General features: G+C 40.1%; 1 protein-coding gene across 7 annotated transcripts in view; it reads left to right on the top strand.

The window, feature by feature from the left end:
* SORCS2 (sortilin related VPS10 domain containing receptor 2) overlaps nucleotides 1–18,807 on the top strand; it is a 558,746-nt gene that overhangs the window by 178,035 nt on the left and 361,904 nt on the right. For all 7 annotated transcript variants that reach the window (XM_065062550.1, XM_065062548.1, XM_065062549.1 and 4 more), the window contains exon 2: nucleotides 4,303–4,370. In XM_065062550.1, the coding sequence (XP_064918622.1) occupies nucleotides 4,303–4,370 (68 nt within the window). The remainder of the gene's footprint in view (nucleotides 1–4,302; nucleotides 4,371–18,807) is intronic.

The raw sequence follows: 18,807 nt of genomic DNA, 5'->3' as shown, positions 1-18,807 counted from the left end.
AAGCACTTATTTTGTGACAAAAGCTAAAAGCTTTCATTTTCCTTTTTCTCTTTTATTTTATATCTGTATGGTGTGACACAGCTGGCATGTGCCTATCGTGTAGTATCAAAATAAAACAATTTATTGGAAAGAAAAGGGTGAAAATATTGTCTTCTGAATTCTATGCAGGGAGCCTGACAAGGAACTAGAAGTATGAGGCTCTGTTTATTCGAATGTTTCTGAAGGGAGGTGAAACTGCAGTGCTGGGATCAAAGCAAGCTGTAGAAGGGCTATCAGAAAGCTGTGAGGTGCAGCAAGGGCTGCTCCAAAGAGAAGTCTGTCATGCCCAAATACTGAGCCAAGGGGTCTGTACCAGACTTCTGTGTCTTTGCTTTGGGCCAAAATATGTATGAATTTTTACTTATATTTACTTAAAACCCCCAAATAAGCAAAATTCTTGTAATAGAATCGTTTCAGTTGGAAGAGACCCTTGGGATCAGAGAGTCCAACCATAACCTAACCTAACTCTAGCACTAAGCCATGTCCCTAAGAACCTCGCCTAAATGCCTTTTAAACTCCTCCAGGGATGGTGACTCCACTACTTCCCTGGGCAGCCTGTTCCAGTGCCCAACAAACCTTTCCGTATTTCCTAACATCCAATCTAAACCTCCCCTGGTGCAACTTGAGGCCATTTCCCCTTGTCCTATCACTTGCTACTTGGGAGAAGAGACCAACACCCTCCATGCTACAACCTCCTTTCAGGTAGTTGCAGACAGTGATAAGGTCTCCCCTCAGCCTCCTTTTCTCCAGACTGAACAGCCCCAGTTCCCTCAGCCGCTCCTCATCACACTTGTGCTCCAGACCCCTCACCAGCTTCGTTGCCTCCTCTGCACTCTCTCTAGTACCTCAGTGTGCTTATGATGAGTGACCAAAAAACGAACACAGGATTCAAGGTGGGGCCTCACAGGATTGCAGGTAGAATGGACTTGGTAGTAAACACAGTTTGAGGAAATCTGGGAAGAAGGAATGCCTAAGGACTCTTGTTTCAGGGCTGTGAAAGCAGAAGGGATACATACCTGAGTTGTATTTGACCAGAAGCACTGTCAGGTGTTCCTAGATCCCTTGCACACGATGGTGAATTACTGTTGCCACCTCCATTGATGTACCCTGGGGACTAACTCAAAGAACTGTGACTGAATTTGGGACGTAATGGTTTAAAATGGTTTCACAAGTCTCATAAAACAAGAGATTGGATGGACTAGGAGATTTCTAGGTAACCCTGTAAATCCATTTTTAATAAATAATCTGGGAAATCTAATTCTCCTCCATTGCCTGCATTTATTTTAGCTATAAAATAATAACATGAAAAAACCTATATTTATTTTAGGTGGCCATGACTGATGGTAGTATGAGCTGGTTAAGAACCATCCCCTTGCTCATTGCTCAGTAGCTGTTGTGCTTCAGGCGTCTCCCCATCTATGGGCCACCCAAGCGCTTTCACTGGGACAGCAGTGTGTGCGAACCATTGGCTTCTGTCCAACCCGTAAAGTGCTTGTAATTATGGAGACCCATTGAAATGAAATCAGTGAAACAGGGCTCTGCTCTTACAAATGACGCACAGAATCCAGAGATCCTGAAGACCTTTGCATTTTTATTGTGAAATAACTCCTCCTGTTCTTTGGATCTGCTTATTAATTGGGAAAAAAACCACTGTTCTGGTTAGCAGGATCACTGTTTAGACTGAAAGGATACCCACAAACCAGAGGACAATACTGTAACATCTGTTAAATAGCTGACCTACATTTTCTGGATATTGGGAGGAGATCCGCTGGCATAGCTGAAATAGTGGTCAGCCTCCTGGCAGCCTCATACTTCTTAGGTTGTGACAGGAATCTGCTAATAGGGCTTAGGAATTCAAAGATGGCTCATTATGGCTTTGTTTTTCCTAAGTCATTGTCCATACTCTTGAAATACAAAATAAGGTATTTTAATTTTTAAATAAATTTACCAGTCAGGTTGGGAAATACTGATATCTGTTTCTCAGAGCTATGGCTCGGATTAAGGCACCAATCCTGCAGCATAAATAAGATGTTTTGCTGCCTATAGCTGCTCCCCAGTGCAGTTTGCGATTACCTGGAAACCATTCATTTGACATGTGTGAACCAGCAGTAGCTTTCTGAGTTGGTGTGGGCATCCCCTAGATGAGCTATGGCCAGCAAGTGGCACAGTGAGCCCACCCGCGTTCCTGATAGTCTTTAACTCTGAGGACAGATGCTGTGGTACAGAAATGGCTTATCTGGAAGGTGCGTTGTTGATGCTTCCATACAGGTAAAGTCCAAAGCAGGTGAACTGAGAGTAACCCAGTAGCACCTTCTGTGTGCGATAATAACCAGTTTAATTCAGGAATGAAACATCGGGCTTGCTCTATGGCAACGTGGCTCCAACATACATTACTGAAAATCATCTGAATTTTAAAAGTTGTGGTTGTATGATGTGCAAGGATGAGAAAAGTTGGCTTACTAAGTTCAGGACTCAATCTCTGGTTCTGCATGAATGTAAGGAAACAAAGGGTAATCTTTTATGCCTTTTGATGTTTATTTTTGTGCACCAAATATGCGTTCTTGTATCTCTTTTAAAAACCTCCCAGGTCAAGTTTTGTGGCCTAAGAGGGATTTCAGTTGTTAGAAAAGCACAGTCTGAAACATTTCCCTAAATAATTGGAGCCAATAGGTGCTCCCAGTAGTGAAGTTTCTTTCTTTTTCTGCTTAATTGCAAGCACCAGCAGAAAGCTGTAGTTAAGACACTGACAACAGAATAAATAGCTGACCCGATGAAGCGTGCTTGAGCTGTAGCCAGGAATCTCATCAGTAGATACTTTCCCCTTTTGGAAATGGTTCTTTCTCTTGGCTTTGTAAGCCTTGTGGTAACACATTTAAAAGTAAAAGGTGGTTTTGTTTTTTTTCTTGCTTTATTTTAAACCAAGCTTTGATTTTTATAAAATCATAAAATTCTAATGAAGTGGTCTGGTAGATTGTGCCTCTTTTGAGAATAGTAAAGAATAATACTATTTGTAAATTATGGGTTGGTTCTGCTTTTACTTATATCAGTATACATCCAGGAATACTTGTTGTGAATTTATTAGGCTTAGATAACCCTGAGACTGGTATTATAGGTCAGTTCTGCAGAACGTTGTGTTATTTCCAAAGCACCACGTATGTAACACCCATGGTCTGGAATTCTCTTCTCTCACAAGCTCCAGTGCACAGAGACTGCAGCATAAATGGTCTGAATAATCAAAGTGAATGCCCACAGTTGCTGTTTGCTGGAGACTTCACCTGGTGGTCAGGAGCAGAGCAAGTGGCAGCTAAATAAGAGCATGCTCCCAACTTTTGGGGGCTGCTGTTGACCCTGCATTAAAGGAGGACAACAGTGGTGCAAGGAACCCCAAGTTCCTCCCATTTTGCCTCTGTGGGGTTGCTATGGGGACCTGGGTATAACAACCACTAATACGGACTGGCAGCAAGTGAAGGAAATCTGTTTTAAATGATCTCAGTATAAACCATGGCATTCAGCTTGATACACCAGTCATGGACCAGAGCTTTCTGTTGTTTGACTGGTGAATTTGTTGGACATTGAGTGCGTGGAACGTGTTTCTTGCTGACTCGTCTCATAGGCTGAAGATGGTTTGTGGCTAAAATTGTTTGTCTATTTTGTTGGCTGTTGGTGTTATAGATGAGTAATTACAGAGCACAGAGCTGATTCTTGAAGGCAAAAAAAGAAAAGTGATACTTCTGGGAATGAAAAATAACATGAAAGCTCCATTTCTGATCTTGTAGGAAAGACAAGAGCTCATTTTCTGCCTGAATTTGGTATCTGGAAAATCAAAGTTAATCACCATTGTTTAGCACTTGGAATTAAAAAAGAAAAAAGTGCCTGTCCAAGACAGTTGCCTCCTAAATTTCAGCAGGCAACCAGATTGGTTCATCCTGCTGAGATAGTCATACAAATTACTTGGGGGCTGTCATGCGGTGGGGGGATTTCTGTGACAGTTCCAACTCCACCGCTCATGTGCAAAGGGCAATCTTTCACTAAGTCACCAGGTTGGCAGAAAGCTTTGAGTGCTGAAATCGCTCTTCTCAGAAAGAGAAAGGAAAAAGCTGAGTCTAAAAGCAAAACTGCTATTAAGTAAAAATAAAGTGAAATACATTTCAGATTTTCAGGAGGCTCACTTTAGTGTTCACCAGAATAATGCCGCCCATGATCTACTTCTGTTTGTTATATCAGTTTACATATATAAATATATTTATTCTCGTTTTCATTTAGGTGATCCTGATCCTTACCAAGTATTATCACACTGACATGGGGAAAGTGCTGGAGAGCTCTTTGTGGAGGTAAGTCCTTTACTTTTTTTTCCTATAATCTCTTCCACCACCTTGTCCTTCAGAACAGATCTGTCTCTTTTCCGTTTCCTAACTGTTGCTGAGATGAGTTGGTATGATGCTAACAGAGGAAGATTATCCAGATTATCAGCTCTTACTCCCGTTTTCCTTAAATGCAGTTCCTGCATTTCAATAATAGAGAGTTTGAAATGACTTTTAGCAGTAGAGACAAACAATGATAGAGATTATAAAGTATCTTTTTGATGCCACTTTGCAAGATGCCATTCTTTTAATTTTCTCAGAAATTTCACATCAAAACTACTTTAAAACTTTGAAATACTTATTATGTTGGGATATGTATATTGTGAGTTCTTATTGCTCTTGAGTTCTGTATTGAGGTTAGTAAATCCTGGTTTGGAAGCAGTTACAATTGGATTAAATATAATACCAGTGAAGATTTTATTGTGTCTTAGACAACTGGGAATGTGTAGTAATCTAAATAAACTTTTGAATTGATTCTCATTTTCTTAACATTCATGAACTACGATATCGCTGTGGTTGTTGCCTGTGTCTGTACAAATTGCACACTTGGGTGTATATCAGCACAAACCCAGGTCTGGGGTAAGCCTATGTTATACTGGTCATACTGGTTATCTTCTCAAGAGCTGATTTTGTTTTGCTAAGTGGGATTTTTGTGTTCTAGTTTTCTGTATATCTGTATAAATCTTCCACCACAAATTTTTGCTAGGCCTACACTTCAAAAGTGGAAGTATTTCACTGTTACCAATAAATACAATATTGTTCCAGTGTTTGCTATGCTAGTTTTCTTGGATTATCTGTATCAGTAGAAATATTCTTGAAATATTCTACTGGGATACCTAAATAATTGTTACAAATGAGAGGGGACTTACTTGAGGAGACTTACGTGATATTTTTATGTAGCCTATAAGCTTCACGTCTAGAAACAAATTGGTTATCCAATACCTTGTGGCTTTGGTACCTGTAAACTTCATATTGTCCCAAGAGCTTATATGGGGACTCACCCTTCATCTGTGTGAGCAAAGAGCTTTATAGAGACAATCCCAGGAAAGGAATGGGCAAGGGAATAGGGAGTGGGAACAGTCTGTGACCAGGCCATGCTGTATACCAACCTCGTTACTTGTTTTGAATGAGGCTGCATTCACAGAATCACAGAATGTTAGGGACTGGAAGGGACCTCTAAAGATCATCTAGCCCAGTCCCCCTGCAGGAGCAGGAACACCTAGATTGGGTTACACAAGAAGGTGTTCAGGTGGGTTTTGAATGTCTCCAGAGAAGGAGACTCCACAACCTCCCTGGGCAGCCTGTTCCAGTGTCTGTCACCCTCACTGAGAAGAAGTTTCTTCTCAAATTTAAGTGGAACCTCCTGTGTTCCAGTTTGTGCCCATTACCCCTTGTCTTACCATTGGTTGTCACTGAGAAGAGCCTGGCTCCATCCTTGTGACACTCACCCTTTATATATATTTATAAACATTAATGAGGTCACCCCTCAGTCTCCTCCAAGCTGTAGAGACCCAGCTCCCTCAGCCTTTCCTCATAAGGGAGATGCTCCACTCCCTTAATCATCTTTGTTGCCCTGTGCTGGACTCTCTCCAGCAGTTCCCTGTCCTTCTGGAACTGAGGGGCCCAGAACTGGACACAATATTCCAGGTGTGGTCTCACCAGGGCAGAGTAGAGGGAAAGGAGAACCTCTCTGGACCTACTAACCACCCCCCTTCTAACACACCCCAGGATGCCATTGGCCTTCCTGGCCACAAGGGCACAGTGCTGGCTCATGGTCATCCTGCTGTCCACCAGGACCCCCAAGTTCCCTTTCCCCTACACTGCTCCCTAACAGCTCATTCCCCAACTTATACTGGAACCTGGGGTTGTTCCTACCCAGATGCAATACTCTACACTTGCCCTTGTTATATTTCTTTAAATTTTTCCCTGCCCAACTCTCCAGCCTGTTCAGGTCTTGTTGGATGGTAGTGAGAGCGTTGTTTTGGCCTTGTGGGATTTCTCATAGTGACAATATATCTTTGCAACTCCTTGTTGTCAGACTAGTAGCTGAGTAGTGCCATCTGGCCAGGGACGGTGGTCCAGGCAGCACAAGGATATTTTCAAGTAAATAAAAGAAGTCTAGTCATGAAAAGGGAGTGTTCAGGAAAGAGAGTAAGATCAAATGAAAAGGAAGACTATTTAGTATTGGCTCAGGACTGGCTTTTTTAGGGCTATGATGGTTCATTTGTAGTTATCCTTTAAACTTAGAAGATGTGAAATTAATTGCACATTTGTTTCTGTTTTAATTTTTGTCCAACATCTTGTACAAAGAAGGCAACCAAATGGCAATTTGGATTCTCCCGTAATTGCGTAAGCACACGTTGCTTTCCCGTTGTGTGCCCCTGGCCTATACACCATGTGCAATTTGTTCCAAGTTTTGCTATCCATGCTTCAGTATCATCTGTCATGGAAGTCTGTTAAACTTATTCAGTCAGACTCTTCAAAATAAACTCTCTATTCTTTCAAAATAAACATAAACCAGGCTTCAGATAATGTTGCTTTCTTTTGAGAACATAAACACTTTAAACAAGGTCATTCAGACTTTGCTGCCAGCTGGTGTAAAGAAGAACTGGTGTGAACTGCATTCAAATAAAATTTATGCTAGTGTGCATCATAGGGAAATCAGGCCCTTTCACTTACAAGTAATAGATGTACCAGATGCTTTGGTTGTTTATAAAACTAGGATGGAGAAGCTGAAAGGAAGCAAGTGTTTAAGATTAGCACTTGGGCCAGGGGTGGTAGCTACTCCACCCCTGTATCTGTCCTGGGCTCAGCTCCCCTTGCTGCCTCTGCCCGCTGAGGTGTGAAACGGGACACGGGCCGTCAGACTGCGGGAGCTGCAGCGCCTGCTTCTGGAAAAGCACAAATGAGACTTACTGGTGCAAAAATACCGAACAGTGCCCCTCTCTGTTGAGATGGAGCTTGTTGTTTGTACTGAATAAAATAAAATTAAATACTGAATGAAGCTGTCCCTGTTTTCCTCTGTGTAAAATAGTTGGGTGTAAATTGGTGAGACTCCATGTTTGCCGATGGAGCCAGGGTGTTGTACTTGCGTTGGGAGCCTGCCCAGAAGGCACAATGTATATATATTTTTTAAACTTTTTTGTTTGATTTTCTTTTCCATTCCTCTCATTTGCATCAGAACAAATATACAGCAAAACAGGTGTGAAAAATATAGTGTTTTGGCTTTTTTTAGGAATGGATGCTGTCTGTTATTTTCCTGAGTCAGTCCAGTGTTTTCAGTGTTTTTCTTCTTCCTGGCTAGATCATACCAGACATTTGATGTTCTCTAAATGAAAATAAATTTGTTTTATAACCTGAGCAGTCCCCACCAGGTTAATTTTTTTTAATGTTGTTAATCTCCCACTTTTATCTTGCTAATCAGTAAATATTGTCCCAGCTTGACATTTATCAGTTCTTTTGTTTCTTGCAACTGCGCCTTTTGATCTAAAACATCTATCCTCTTCACCTCTCTCTTCTTTTTCTCCCATCACTCAAAATAATTGTGGTGTGTGGGTTTTTTTCAGTTGATTTGGTTTTTTTTTCTTCCTCCTCCTTACTTAGTGGAACGGAGGATGAGATGGGAAGAATGACTCAGTAGTCCAGTGATGCTCATTTGTTCTCAGTGACCTTGGAATTGCAGTAAGACTTACGGGATTGGGAGGCATGACTTTTAATTACCTTGGAATATTTTCATTGTTGAATAAATAGGGAAAATGGTGCTGGAAAATGAAAGTTTTAACAACTTTTTACTAGTAGCAGCCATGCCTGGTTACACTGAAGAGGTGGAGGCGTAAATCTCAGTGGAAGCATGCAGTTAGAAAACACCAGGGGGTGCTTCTCTAGTCAGCTGTTTCTGATACTTTGCTAATTTGCTTATTAAGTAATTGTTAAGATTGGGGTAAATTGTATAGTGATTTGACTCACTACAAGGAAGGTAAATAAACAGAGATGACATTGTTCCCTCTTGAAAGCAAATTAGAATAACTTATTGGGAAGGAACAGAGGATTGTTTTTAGGTTTATTTTTAAAGTTTCTAAGCTGCGGTACATATTGGGAATATGGGTGTTTGCCATGTTAGGCCCCATTAGCATAAGGAAAAACTGATGCTGTGACTAAAACTTAAAATTCAGGTGCTAAATTTATCTTCACAAATTGTGTGTATATTGAAGATACTTTGCATGCTAGCGCTGTTCCTGTCAGAGTCCACACACAGTCTTTATCCAGCATGTTTACAGTAGGTAGGACCTGAATCAAACCGACCATGTAGTATAAAAGATACTAGAGTATGTGTTTTTATGTTTTGTGGATCAGTTTGTGCATAAATGTATAGATGCAAATGTATTACAGCCACAGGTACCCACTTGCATATGTTGCATACCTGCAGCTTTAGATGTTTGTACTTGAATCTTAAAATCAAATATTTTAACTGTGAATCAGTAGTCACTAAGGAATTATTGCTAATACTTATCTGCACAGCTGAGTTAATTAATCCTAATAATGTCTCTTGGAAAAATATGTCTATTATTATTCCATTTGTTACACGGGGCAACTGAGATGGTAGCCAATGGCTGAAGGTTATGCAGTGACTCACTGGTGTATGGCCATGGAATTGGCTTCCAAGCCTGTGCTTAGGTTGGTTCAGAGTCCTGTTTCTCGTACACACAGTGTCTTCCCCTTCTTAACTTGATCTAAGCAATGAATAATAGGTGCTAATGATGATACCTAATAAAGTTTTGATTGCATATCATTGAGCTGTAATGATGCGGTCGCACTGAAGCAACTTGCTGTATAATTGCCATTGTTCCAGTGGCATCACCATATCGTTATTGCTTCACCACAGCAAAACAAACGACATTATTTGACATTAATGGCACTGTTAACTCCTCTTAGCATTGCATGGTGATCCCTAGGTAGGCCTGTTTTCAGAAATGTAGGGATATTTTGCCCCATGTTGTCCATTGGCTGTCAGGAACGGTCAATGAACGGTGACCATATGGCGCTTTGGGCATTTACACGAAGGTGTGTGCCTACACTGATACCACAAAGGGCAGGAGATGCTTCTAAGGTAGGTGCAGTGAACAACACATCACTCTGGAAAGTAAGATTTCCAGACCCTGCTTGGCTCACAGAGTGTGAGAAAATGAGTATAGGCATTTCTTTCCAAACTCTTTGAACTTGTAGGTGAAACTCATTTCACCTGTTTCCTGAAATTAATTTAAAAAGCAAACAAAAAAAAACCCCAATATAGAGTCTGGTGCCCCAGTGAAATTCTTTCTTGATATGAAGTGCTGCTTGATAAGTGAGCAACTGAATTCTGCAGCAACTTCCAGATGGTCTTACGCTGTGGTTCTGCTTTGAAAAGTGACTTTGTAGCAGTGGCCCCAAGGGATAGAGTTATTGAGTCTGTGATTTCCATATCAAATTTGCTCTATTTGCAAGCAAAAACAAAGGAGAAATAGCTTTCTAATTATTAGCCCAGCAAACTCAGCTTGTGATCTGATGTCTGACTGTGCTCTCTCTGGCTAATGCATCATCCTGAGTAATGCAGGTTCTGCAATCAAATTAGACTGCCTTCAGTTACACCTGTGTAACTCTTTTGTCCTCCCATTATATCCTTATTTACACTGGTTCCACTGTGGAAAAATTTTGGACAGTATTGTTGAGAAGGTAGTCCTGCAATTAGAATTTTATTTCATTATTGAACAACAGATTTTTATGCTCTCTTTGATCATATTTCCATATACACCTAATAGCATTACAAAGACTTTCATTATCTTTGCTGCAATTTCTGTCTTGCTAATATTCTACAGTGTATCATTATGAGTCAAATTGTGCAGGAGAGTCTCTATTTTAAATTTATTTTGAGCATTTGAAATGGGCTGTAAAACCACAGTTAGAAAGTGAATGTAGTGGATTCCAGCACATGACACACATAATAAAACATTGCTCAAGTAAGAAAAATACGTAAAAGACAAGGAAATTAAAGGAATGTCTTGACAACCTTTGAAAGTGTAAGATATTGCAGAGATAGTTATTGATATTTTTAATGAGCAGTGGTATTGATTTAGGGACCTAAAGGGTGCCGATGTTGCAATGTGCTATAATGGACACATGACACACCATAGTCTTTCTGAAGACCAAGACCTATCCTATTGGCAATAACCTTGCTGTTACCTTGGTGCTGCCTTCATCCTGACACATTTTGGCTGTAGCTTTTGGCTATTCAGTAAAGGAGGGAATGTTGGTCAGGGATGCTGGCAACTGTTCTTTGAGAAAGTTGTGATGTGTAGGCCCCTCTGAATAAGGTGTTTCTTAAATGTCTGTCTATGGGAACAAGACTGAATGAGGTCATTTTATGTCTCTGTTACCATAAGGGCGTTTTTTGTATATTGAGATGTCTAGTACGTGTGAAGGTTTGAACTGAAAAAAAATAGATCCACAAGCAAGTAAAAGCTACCAGAGAAATCTATCCAAATACTGAATATTGTTGTGCATAGACGAGAGTACTCTGTCATAAGTTCTCTTCCAAGTCTTTGGAATCTTGGATTGGTGATGATGATTTTGAGTGTTTATATGTTTTTAAACTAGTTTGTGAATACACAAAGAATATATGACATATGGATTAAGATCCAGTTGGAAAGCTGTGATTTAAATGGTTAGGAAAAGGCTCTTGCTTGCAGTATGCTTGTCTATTGGAGCTGGTTGCAACATGGCTGCTGAGCATGTTAAATACGTCTTGGAGTGCAGGGATTTTGTTCTTGACAGGTTGGTTCTCTTTGGTGGTGGGTGGTGTGTTGATGTCTTTGTTTGTTTGTTTTTAATTTGTTTCGTTTTGTATTCCTTTTTCCCCCCTTTCTTTAATCCTTCTTCTGGAATAGGAATTAAATAATTATGAGATGCAACTCATAGAAAGAACGAAGAAAGAATAACCATTTATTTAAAATGGTTTAAGAGTCTTGTACCATCATTTGAGTAACCTGAACCTAAGTCAAAGAATTTCTGATTGCTTTAACTGGAACTGGTATCCTAAATATTTTTTGTAGGCACAAGATGCATGGGAATTGTACTGTAACACTGCATACAGGTTGGCATTTGAAGTTAATTCCTTTTGGCTGGGACTGATGGTGATAGAATAAACAATCTTTCCTACTCAAAACCCATCCAGGGCGGTAGCAGCAGGAAGTTCAGAAAAGCTACTTTGCTGGTGTTTCCTCAGGTCTTACTGTGTAAGCACCCCCACAAGAAATGATCATTTATCTTGCTAGCCTCAGCAGACAGGTTTAAGATGAGGAATCGAGAAACAACGTCCTTCTATGCATTAATCCTCTGTGGGCTTTGTAATTTTGTGTTTGTGTTGTTTCTGCCCTCTCTCCCATCATAGAAGAGGGAAGCTTGCATTGGTACAGCCCATCATCCACTTCTATATGATCTAACAGAGAACTGCAGTCTTGGAGCTTGGACTGCGTCGTGATTCCTCTGTACTAAATTCATATAAAAACAGCTGAGCCATCAGTTTTTAGCTAATCAGAAGTACTTTGCTGCATTGTCATCCATTAACTCCTGCTGTCAGCAGGCCAGCACAGCAGGGGGGTGTGGGGCCCGTAACCTGGGGGCAAATGGAATGACACTTTATAAATATTAAGAAATGTTTCCTTTGCCACTTTGCAAAATGGAATAAATAAGAAACCACAATCAAAGCAGCTAGTTTCATTTCTCCTCACATTTTATGACGATGAATGAGGTATAAAAAACTGAATAGGATATTTAAAAAAAATGGAGGGGGAGTCATGGTGTAGCAGAGCATCTGGTAGAGATGACATTGCAACTAGTGACGCTACTGGTTCCAACTTCAGCCTGGTGTGTGACCTTGTTTTGAAAAGCCTGCTGTTCCTGTGCTTTCGGCCGCTTGGTCTTTGCCTCATGTGTTTCTTTGGAATGGAAGTGATCTGGAGAACTGAGTGTACAAGCTCAGTGGGACTCCAATTAGTGTTGGGGTTGTAATGCTGCAGCAATATGAAAGAGCTGTAAGGTTTTAGGGGTGTTTTGTTTCCTTAAAGTTTACAGCTTGAGCCTGAGTACAGGAGACCATCAGAGAGCATCAACATACCATAAGACCTATCGGAAAACACCTGTAGTCTTAGTCTACAACGCAACTAATGATGAAGTGACTTTTCTCAGCTGCTATTTTGAAAGTGCTGTTTTGAAACCCCCCCTATTGCTTCTCTTCACGTGGGGCACCGTGTGTCACTGGTATGGTATATGGCGTGCAAACAGCTTTGCTTATTTCTGTAGTGTGTGCACTCTGCTCTGTTGCATCCCTCGTGAACTGATGGCAAATTAGTTCGGTTGTTGGGTCTGGATGAATGAACAGCTGTATAGTTAATTATGCAGAATGGTATAGAAAAATGTAGTGTTAATGTTTTATACTCTCATTATCCCTGCAGTATGGAATACGTTTTTCAGTGTGAAAATAACAAAGGCAATATTTCCCACATAATTTATTTATTAGGAACTGTGTATTGTTAGGCAGCTTTCTCTGTTTGAATTTGGAAGGGATTAGGACAATTAAAAACGCAATACAGGGTATTTTTTGAAATGCAAATACAATCCCATGTGCTGAAGAACTTAGGAACTTGGGTAGTTAACAAAAATTAAACCCATTTTACAGTAAGATTGAAATGCCTTGATTCTTTTTGATGTACTGAAAAACTGAAGGTTAGTTGCAAGTTTTTCCTTCTTTTCCCTGCAGCCTCTCATTGAAGAGATGACAGATAATTAGTCAATTAGTCAATTGAAGTTTTGTCCCAGCTAAGTGTGTGGATGTTTGTGTTGTGTGTGTTTTGTTTGTGTTTTGTTTTGTTTTAATTATATTTGGTTATGTCCCTTCCTACTTCTGCTTCCCCTTTTTCCTCTTTGGCATAATTTCCTTTTATTGCATATAGAGCAGGGATAGCAATGTATTTCACTGCAACAAATGGCCATTCTTGAGCTAACCTTCAAAAAAGATATTTCACTTTCGCACCTTTTTCTTTTCTCTTGCTAGCCGTTGCCTTCCCTCTTTCATATGACTGGGTTTCTGTCTCTACCAGGCCTGACTTGTACAGTCCCGACTGGAGAAGCTGCTTTTTGGATGAACTGTTAAGTGCCTACCAGGCCTAACATCTCAGCTCCAAGGCTGCATTTTGGAGCTTCTCGAGGGCTTTTCCATAGTAGTTGCTTTGACAGACTGGAGATACTTCCATGACCTGTGACCATATTTGATCCCAGTTTTCTATCATAGGATCTGGGGTGGGAAATACCTGTTATCACCTATTTGTGGAAAAACACCTGTCTGTTAATTTCTTTTGAATCTGGGATGTCCTTTCTTCACCAAATGGATATTGTTTTTCTTGAAGAGGGTGTGTGCAGTTCAAGTTATGCCCCTTGATGAAAAGACATTGCAGTATCTGTGAAATACAGTCACCTCTGGGCAATAGCCAGGGAAACAAGAAAAGCAGACATGGAGTAAAGTGTGCGTTCTTAACATCAAAAAGATTAACAATTCAGCTCAAAATTATCTACATTGTTCAACCTTCTGATATCCAGTCTTTCAAGTTTTCCTTTCTGGCAGGAAGGGGATGTATGGCTGTGCTTTCTGCATGATTCATATAGTTTTCTGTAACTCTAATCCATCCTCAGGATCGCTGGCTGTTCTGAAGAGTTCAACAAAAAATGTTAACTCATGGGAGAGAAGATTATTTTAAATTTTACTCTCTTCCAAGAATTTGAGGCTTATCAGTGGTTTATCTTAATTCTTACCATATGCTGTCCACTCCTTAATTTTGTAATATCTCTTTGGGTTAGAGTGTATATGGAAAAATCATTGTGCTGTTCTGAACTACACTGGCTAGAGTTTGAGATTTTTCTGCTTTTACCCTACCCCAGGCAGTGTCTGTGCTAAAAACTGGTCTCTCAGGTTTCAGTAGTTTTTAATTTGCTTTTTCTTCAGCCTGATAAGTAAAATTAGAAGCACAGTAATATTTCCTTTTTTAGCTTCATTTAAAAATAATTGGAAGCAATATATACATGTGATGGAGTTTTGTATGTGTGATGATTTCAGGTGCTTAATGCTTACGCTCTAGGTGCTATTTTGCTGAAATATTCAGCTTAGTTCACACCGCTCTGTGCTAATGGGAAGGATACATTGGGAAAATATGATTTCCCTGCACTGTAAGAAGGCAGCACTTTCTGGCAAAGTGCAGAAGGCCAGAGTGAAAACTCTCATGCCTCGACTTTGCATATGGCCTCAGGTAAATATATTAATCTGTCAGTGTTGCGGAGTTAAATGCATCCAAGAAGTGCATTTAAATAAAATTAAAGGGGGAAAGAAAGTTAATTATTTAAAGATCAGAAAAGTATGTTATGAGTATGCTGCATAAAGTACCCTGACTTTGTACCTATCAGAGTGTTACGTTAACAGGTCACAGATAGAAGAGACCTTGACTCCTTGCTTAAACGTCCGTCAGGCACCACATCTCTTCATGTGCACTTGTAGGTGAGATGCAGAGTTGTTTTCCAAAAATTTCCCAACGATGTTTGAACTTAGCTTCTTAAAAGGCACGGTAACATTTGTGAAGTGCTTAAATAAGCAAATTTAGGTAAATATCTTTATCCTGATTTCCATGTTAACTGGAAGTCTTGGTCTTCATGCTTCCGAATGGTTGAGTTTTTATAAAACTTTTTGAGATTTCATCTTAGGAATTGATACATGTTGATATTACAGTACACATTATTATTTCTTTTTTTTTTTTCTTTAATATATTTGGTCAGGCTGGGAGTAGGATATAAGTTTTCTCATTCTCAGTTGACCACTTCAATGTGTGCTTTACTGGGAAGTTTCTTCTGTGTTGCTTTCATTCAGAGAATAATTTTGGTTGCAAGGCTGCTCTGGTGGCCACAAAGTACAGAAGTCAGTTGGGTTGCTCATGACCTTGTCCTGTCCAGTTCTGAAAACCTCCCAGGATGGAGATCCCACAGCTTGGCTGGGCAACCTCTGCGCATGCTTTGCTGCTGTCATTGCGAGAGGTTACAGCAAATGGAATTTTCCATCTCGCAGCTTGTGCTTTGTCGTCTATCATCTTTTTACTGTGTACCCTGGCCCTGTCTTGCTTTTAACCTCCCTTTTGGTACTGGAAGACTGAAATTGAATTCCCTGTTAGCCTCTCTTCCCAGACTAACCAAGCCCAGCTCCCTCAGCCGTTCCTTGTCCATTATGTGCTCCAGTTCCCTTGCCGTGTTAGTGACCCTCCATTGGACTCACACCAGATTGCTGATCTCTCTCTTCTATGAAGTGACACAAAATTATTTTATCCTGCTTGTAGAAGTGGGATGATCTGTCCTCTGGAGATCATTCTCTGCTGCTCTCCCCACATAAAATAGGCTATGCAAATGGTTTGGAGTAGTTACCTTATTTACCTGATTATAAAAATAAGTGTGAAAATCCCTAAATGCCAAAATCATTGACAGTGGAAATTCAATTCTTTAAAAATTACTTAGACAAACAAGTCAGTTTGTTACATTTTGAAAAATATAACCTTGGCCTTTAAAAACATCACATTGGGTTTGCCTCTCAGTGTAAGAACACTGGGGATGCCAGCATTAACTTTTTGTCCTCGCTTTTGTTGTGCAGTATGAATTCTTCATGGGTTTTGATTTACTTGCTGGTACATTATTTATGACATCTCCTGGCTGCAGCCACTATAATCCACAAACCAAAGCCAAGCCTATTGTTTTCTAGTCATAGAATTGTAGTTTGTTGTGGAGCAACTCCCAGGTAATTAGGCAAGATGTGCTGTAATTGGCTGTAACATGGGCTCCTCTAAATAAAGCATTAATCAGACTGAATGACAGGTTAAAGTTTTTGGTTTTTTTCTTTTGAAGATTTGTCTATCACTGGTGAACATTATCGTGGCCAGAAATGTTAAGCAGATTGATCTTGCCAGGAGAGAAAGGAAAATTAGAAGAGTTTTTGATGGCAAGAATTCATGTACTAATCTTAGTATGTGTGTAAAGCTAAAGTCTTCTTCAAAGAGTGCACTTCATACAACAGTTTTATTGCTATTGTATTTATGCAGTTTTGGACAATTTTGAGTCCTCTTTAGTCTGACCTATACTTCTGTAGATACATATTATTGATTGACAGAGTTTCAATGGTCAAGCATAGATACCTGAAATCACTGGAGTAAAAACTGCTGATTGCTTTAAAAAGTGATTATGAACTGAGAAAAAGTTCTAAGAGACTATAAATCTACTATATTTTGCCTTTTGGCATCTTCCTATCAAAGCTGGATTCTTTTATGCAGTATGTGATGGATACTGGTTAACTGGAAACCATGCAAAGGGAATGGCATGAAATTCAGTGTTAGCTCTGAAAACCAGAATATACAGTTGCCACCCCAAAATCTTTGAGAAGCTAATGGATTTGCCTCAGTTCATGCACCAAACTTGTGAAACAGTCCTTGCCACAAGAACCTTTAGGACTGGGGAAGTGTCCCATTGAAGGCTGGTCCCTTGAACGCACAATTTTGCTGTAGTGTTTTGTTAGGAGAGAAATTAAAGAATAAAAGGCAGAAAGTGGGTGATCTCACTTTGGGGTGGGAGGAAAGCAGTGTCAGTTATATACAGGTTAGATTATTCTGAGTAAAAACTGTGGGCTTGAAAGACCTTGGGCTTCCTCCATGCATCTGATGTTGGTTTGGAGAAGCAAGTGGAGAGAACTGATGTTTTAGAACAAAGTCTTCTCAGTATCCTGACCTATTCTGTGCTCTGTTCCAAGGAAGGATCTTTGAGTTTCATCCGTCATCACTCGTTTTGTCACTTACTGTTGTGGGCAGAAGATTTTGAGGAAGCACACTGGAGACCAAGTGGCTCTGGAGCAGATTTTTGGCCCCTGCTTTCTTTCTGTGTTTGACAGCAAATCACAAGAGTCCCAGTGTTGAACTGAGTCCTTCTCCCCCTGCCAGCCTTAACTCAATCCTGCACTCACAGCTGAATGGCAGCAAGATGGCTGGTTGCAGAAAGGCTGTAGTTTCTACGTGTTACAGTTTGCTTACAACACCTGGCTTAGCTGTGTGTCGAAAACAAGCAAGTGGATCAGTCCCACCTCTGCTTAAGTATGTGCATACAAAAAAATAAGAGATCAATTGTCACCAGCTGTCTGGGGCCATAGCTCAGAATTTGGCCAGTGGTTGGGTGCACACTTGGCATGGCATCTGGCACTCTCATACTTTATTTTAAATCAGCATGTGGCTCACCCAGCCTAAGGAGCTGCTAAAATTGGACTGTGCTGTTAAGGTGTCTTGTAAGGCTGACCAAAGCCATCAGCAGTGCTTCCTTCATTGTAAATGCACTTTAACTGTATTTGTTCATGTGCTGAATAAATTAACCCAATACTTCCATAAATGATAAGTAATTGCAGATAACCAACGTAGTTTACAGAAAGCGGGTCTTCAAACCTTGCTACTTACTTGGCACTCCTTGAAGTTTTTCCATCTGAATACTCAGACTGGGGGGTATCCAAAATTATTATAGTCTTTGAAATTAAATGGTGACACGTCCATGAAAAAACACACTTGATAAACAAAGAAAAATATATTATTCACCAAGTTTTTTGTTTTAGTTACTGAGCACCCAGAATTCTTGGGATCAGGTAAGGATGACAACTATTTTGTTTATGCAATAGAACTAGAAGTATTACCAAAAATAAATTTAGAAGTTGAACTGGTTTGGTTGATCTGTATCTTTTTTCCCCATATCTTTACCAAAGTTCTCTTTAAGCCTTTTTCTTTAGAAATTAGCCCAGGAGTTTTTGAACGGATATATTCTGCTTCACTGATTCTACACAAATTATTGCTGATTATGGTAATGTGTGGCAAAAAAGAACTGAGAGAATTATGAGGACTGGATTAACGGAAAAGCTTGAAGTTGGCCCATTAAAACCAAGTTCATCTTAAGGGAATGTTATTTGTCTGAGAACAAGAAAAGTGAGATATGATGTAGAGAATAATGTTGATATATGGTGGAAAATTGGAACCACAGAAAAGAGATCAGAGTGGTGACCTCCGTGGTTGTGAGCAGGGAGAAGAGCAGTATCTTGCTTTTTGTGCACATTGCTGTGAATGTGATGCTGAAATACATCAGACTCCTGTCCATACATTCAAACGCATGAGGGAAGGTTGAAGGGAGTCACAGGGAGCTTTTGAAATCTGGTACAAGTGGCCTGCTGTGAGACGTGCAGAGTCTGGTCTTTTAGCTTATCAAAAGGAAGTCAAGGGCTCTTTAATCTAATGGTTAAGTTGACAAGAGGGCTTGATATTTACTCTGCTTG

This window comes from Columba livia, chromosome 4 (assembly GCF_036013475.1).
Source record: "Columba livia isolate bColLiv1 breed racing homer chromosome 4, bColLiv1.pat.W.v2, whole genome shotgun sequence".
Lineage (NCBI taxonomy): Eukaryota > Metazoa > Chordata > Aves > Columbiformes > Columbidae > Columba > Columba livia.
Note: the sequence above shows the minus strand (reverse complement) of the source record. Positions and strands in the feature narration are given on the sequence as shown.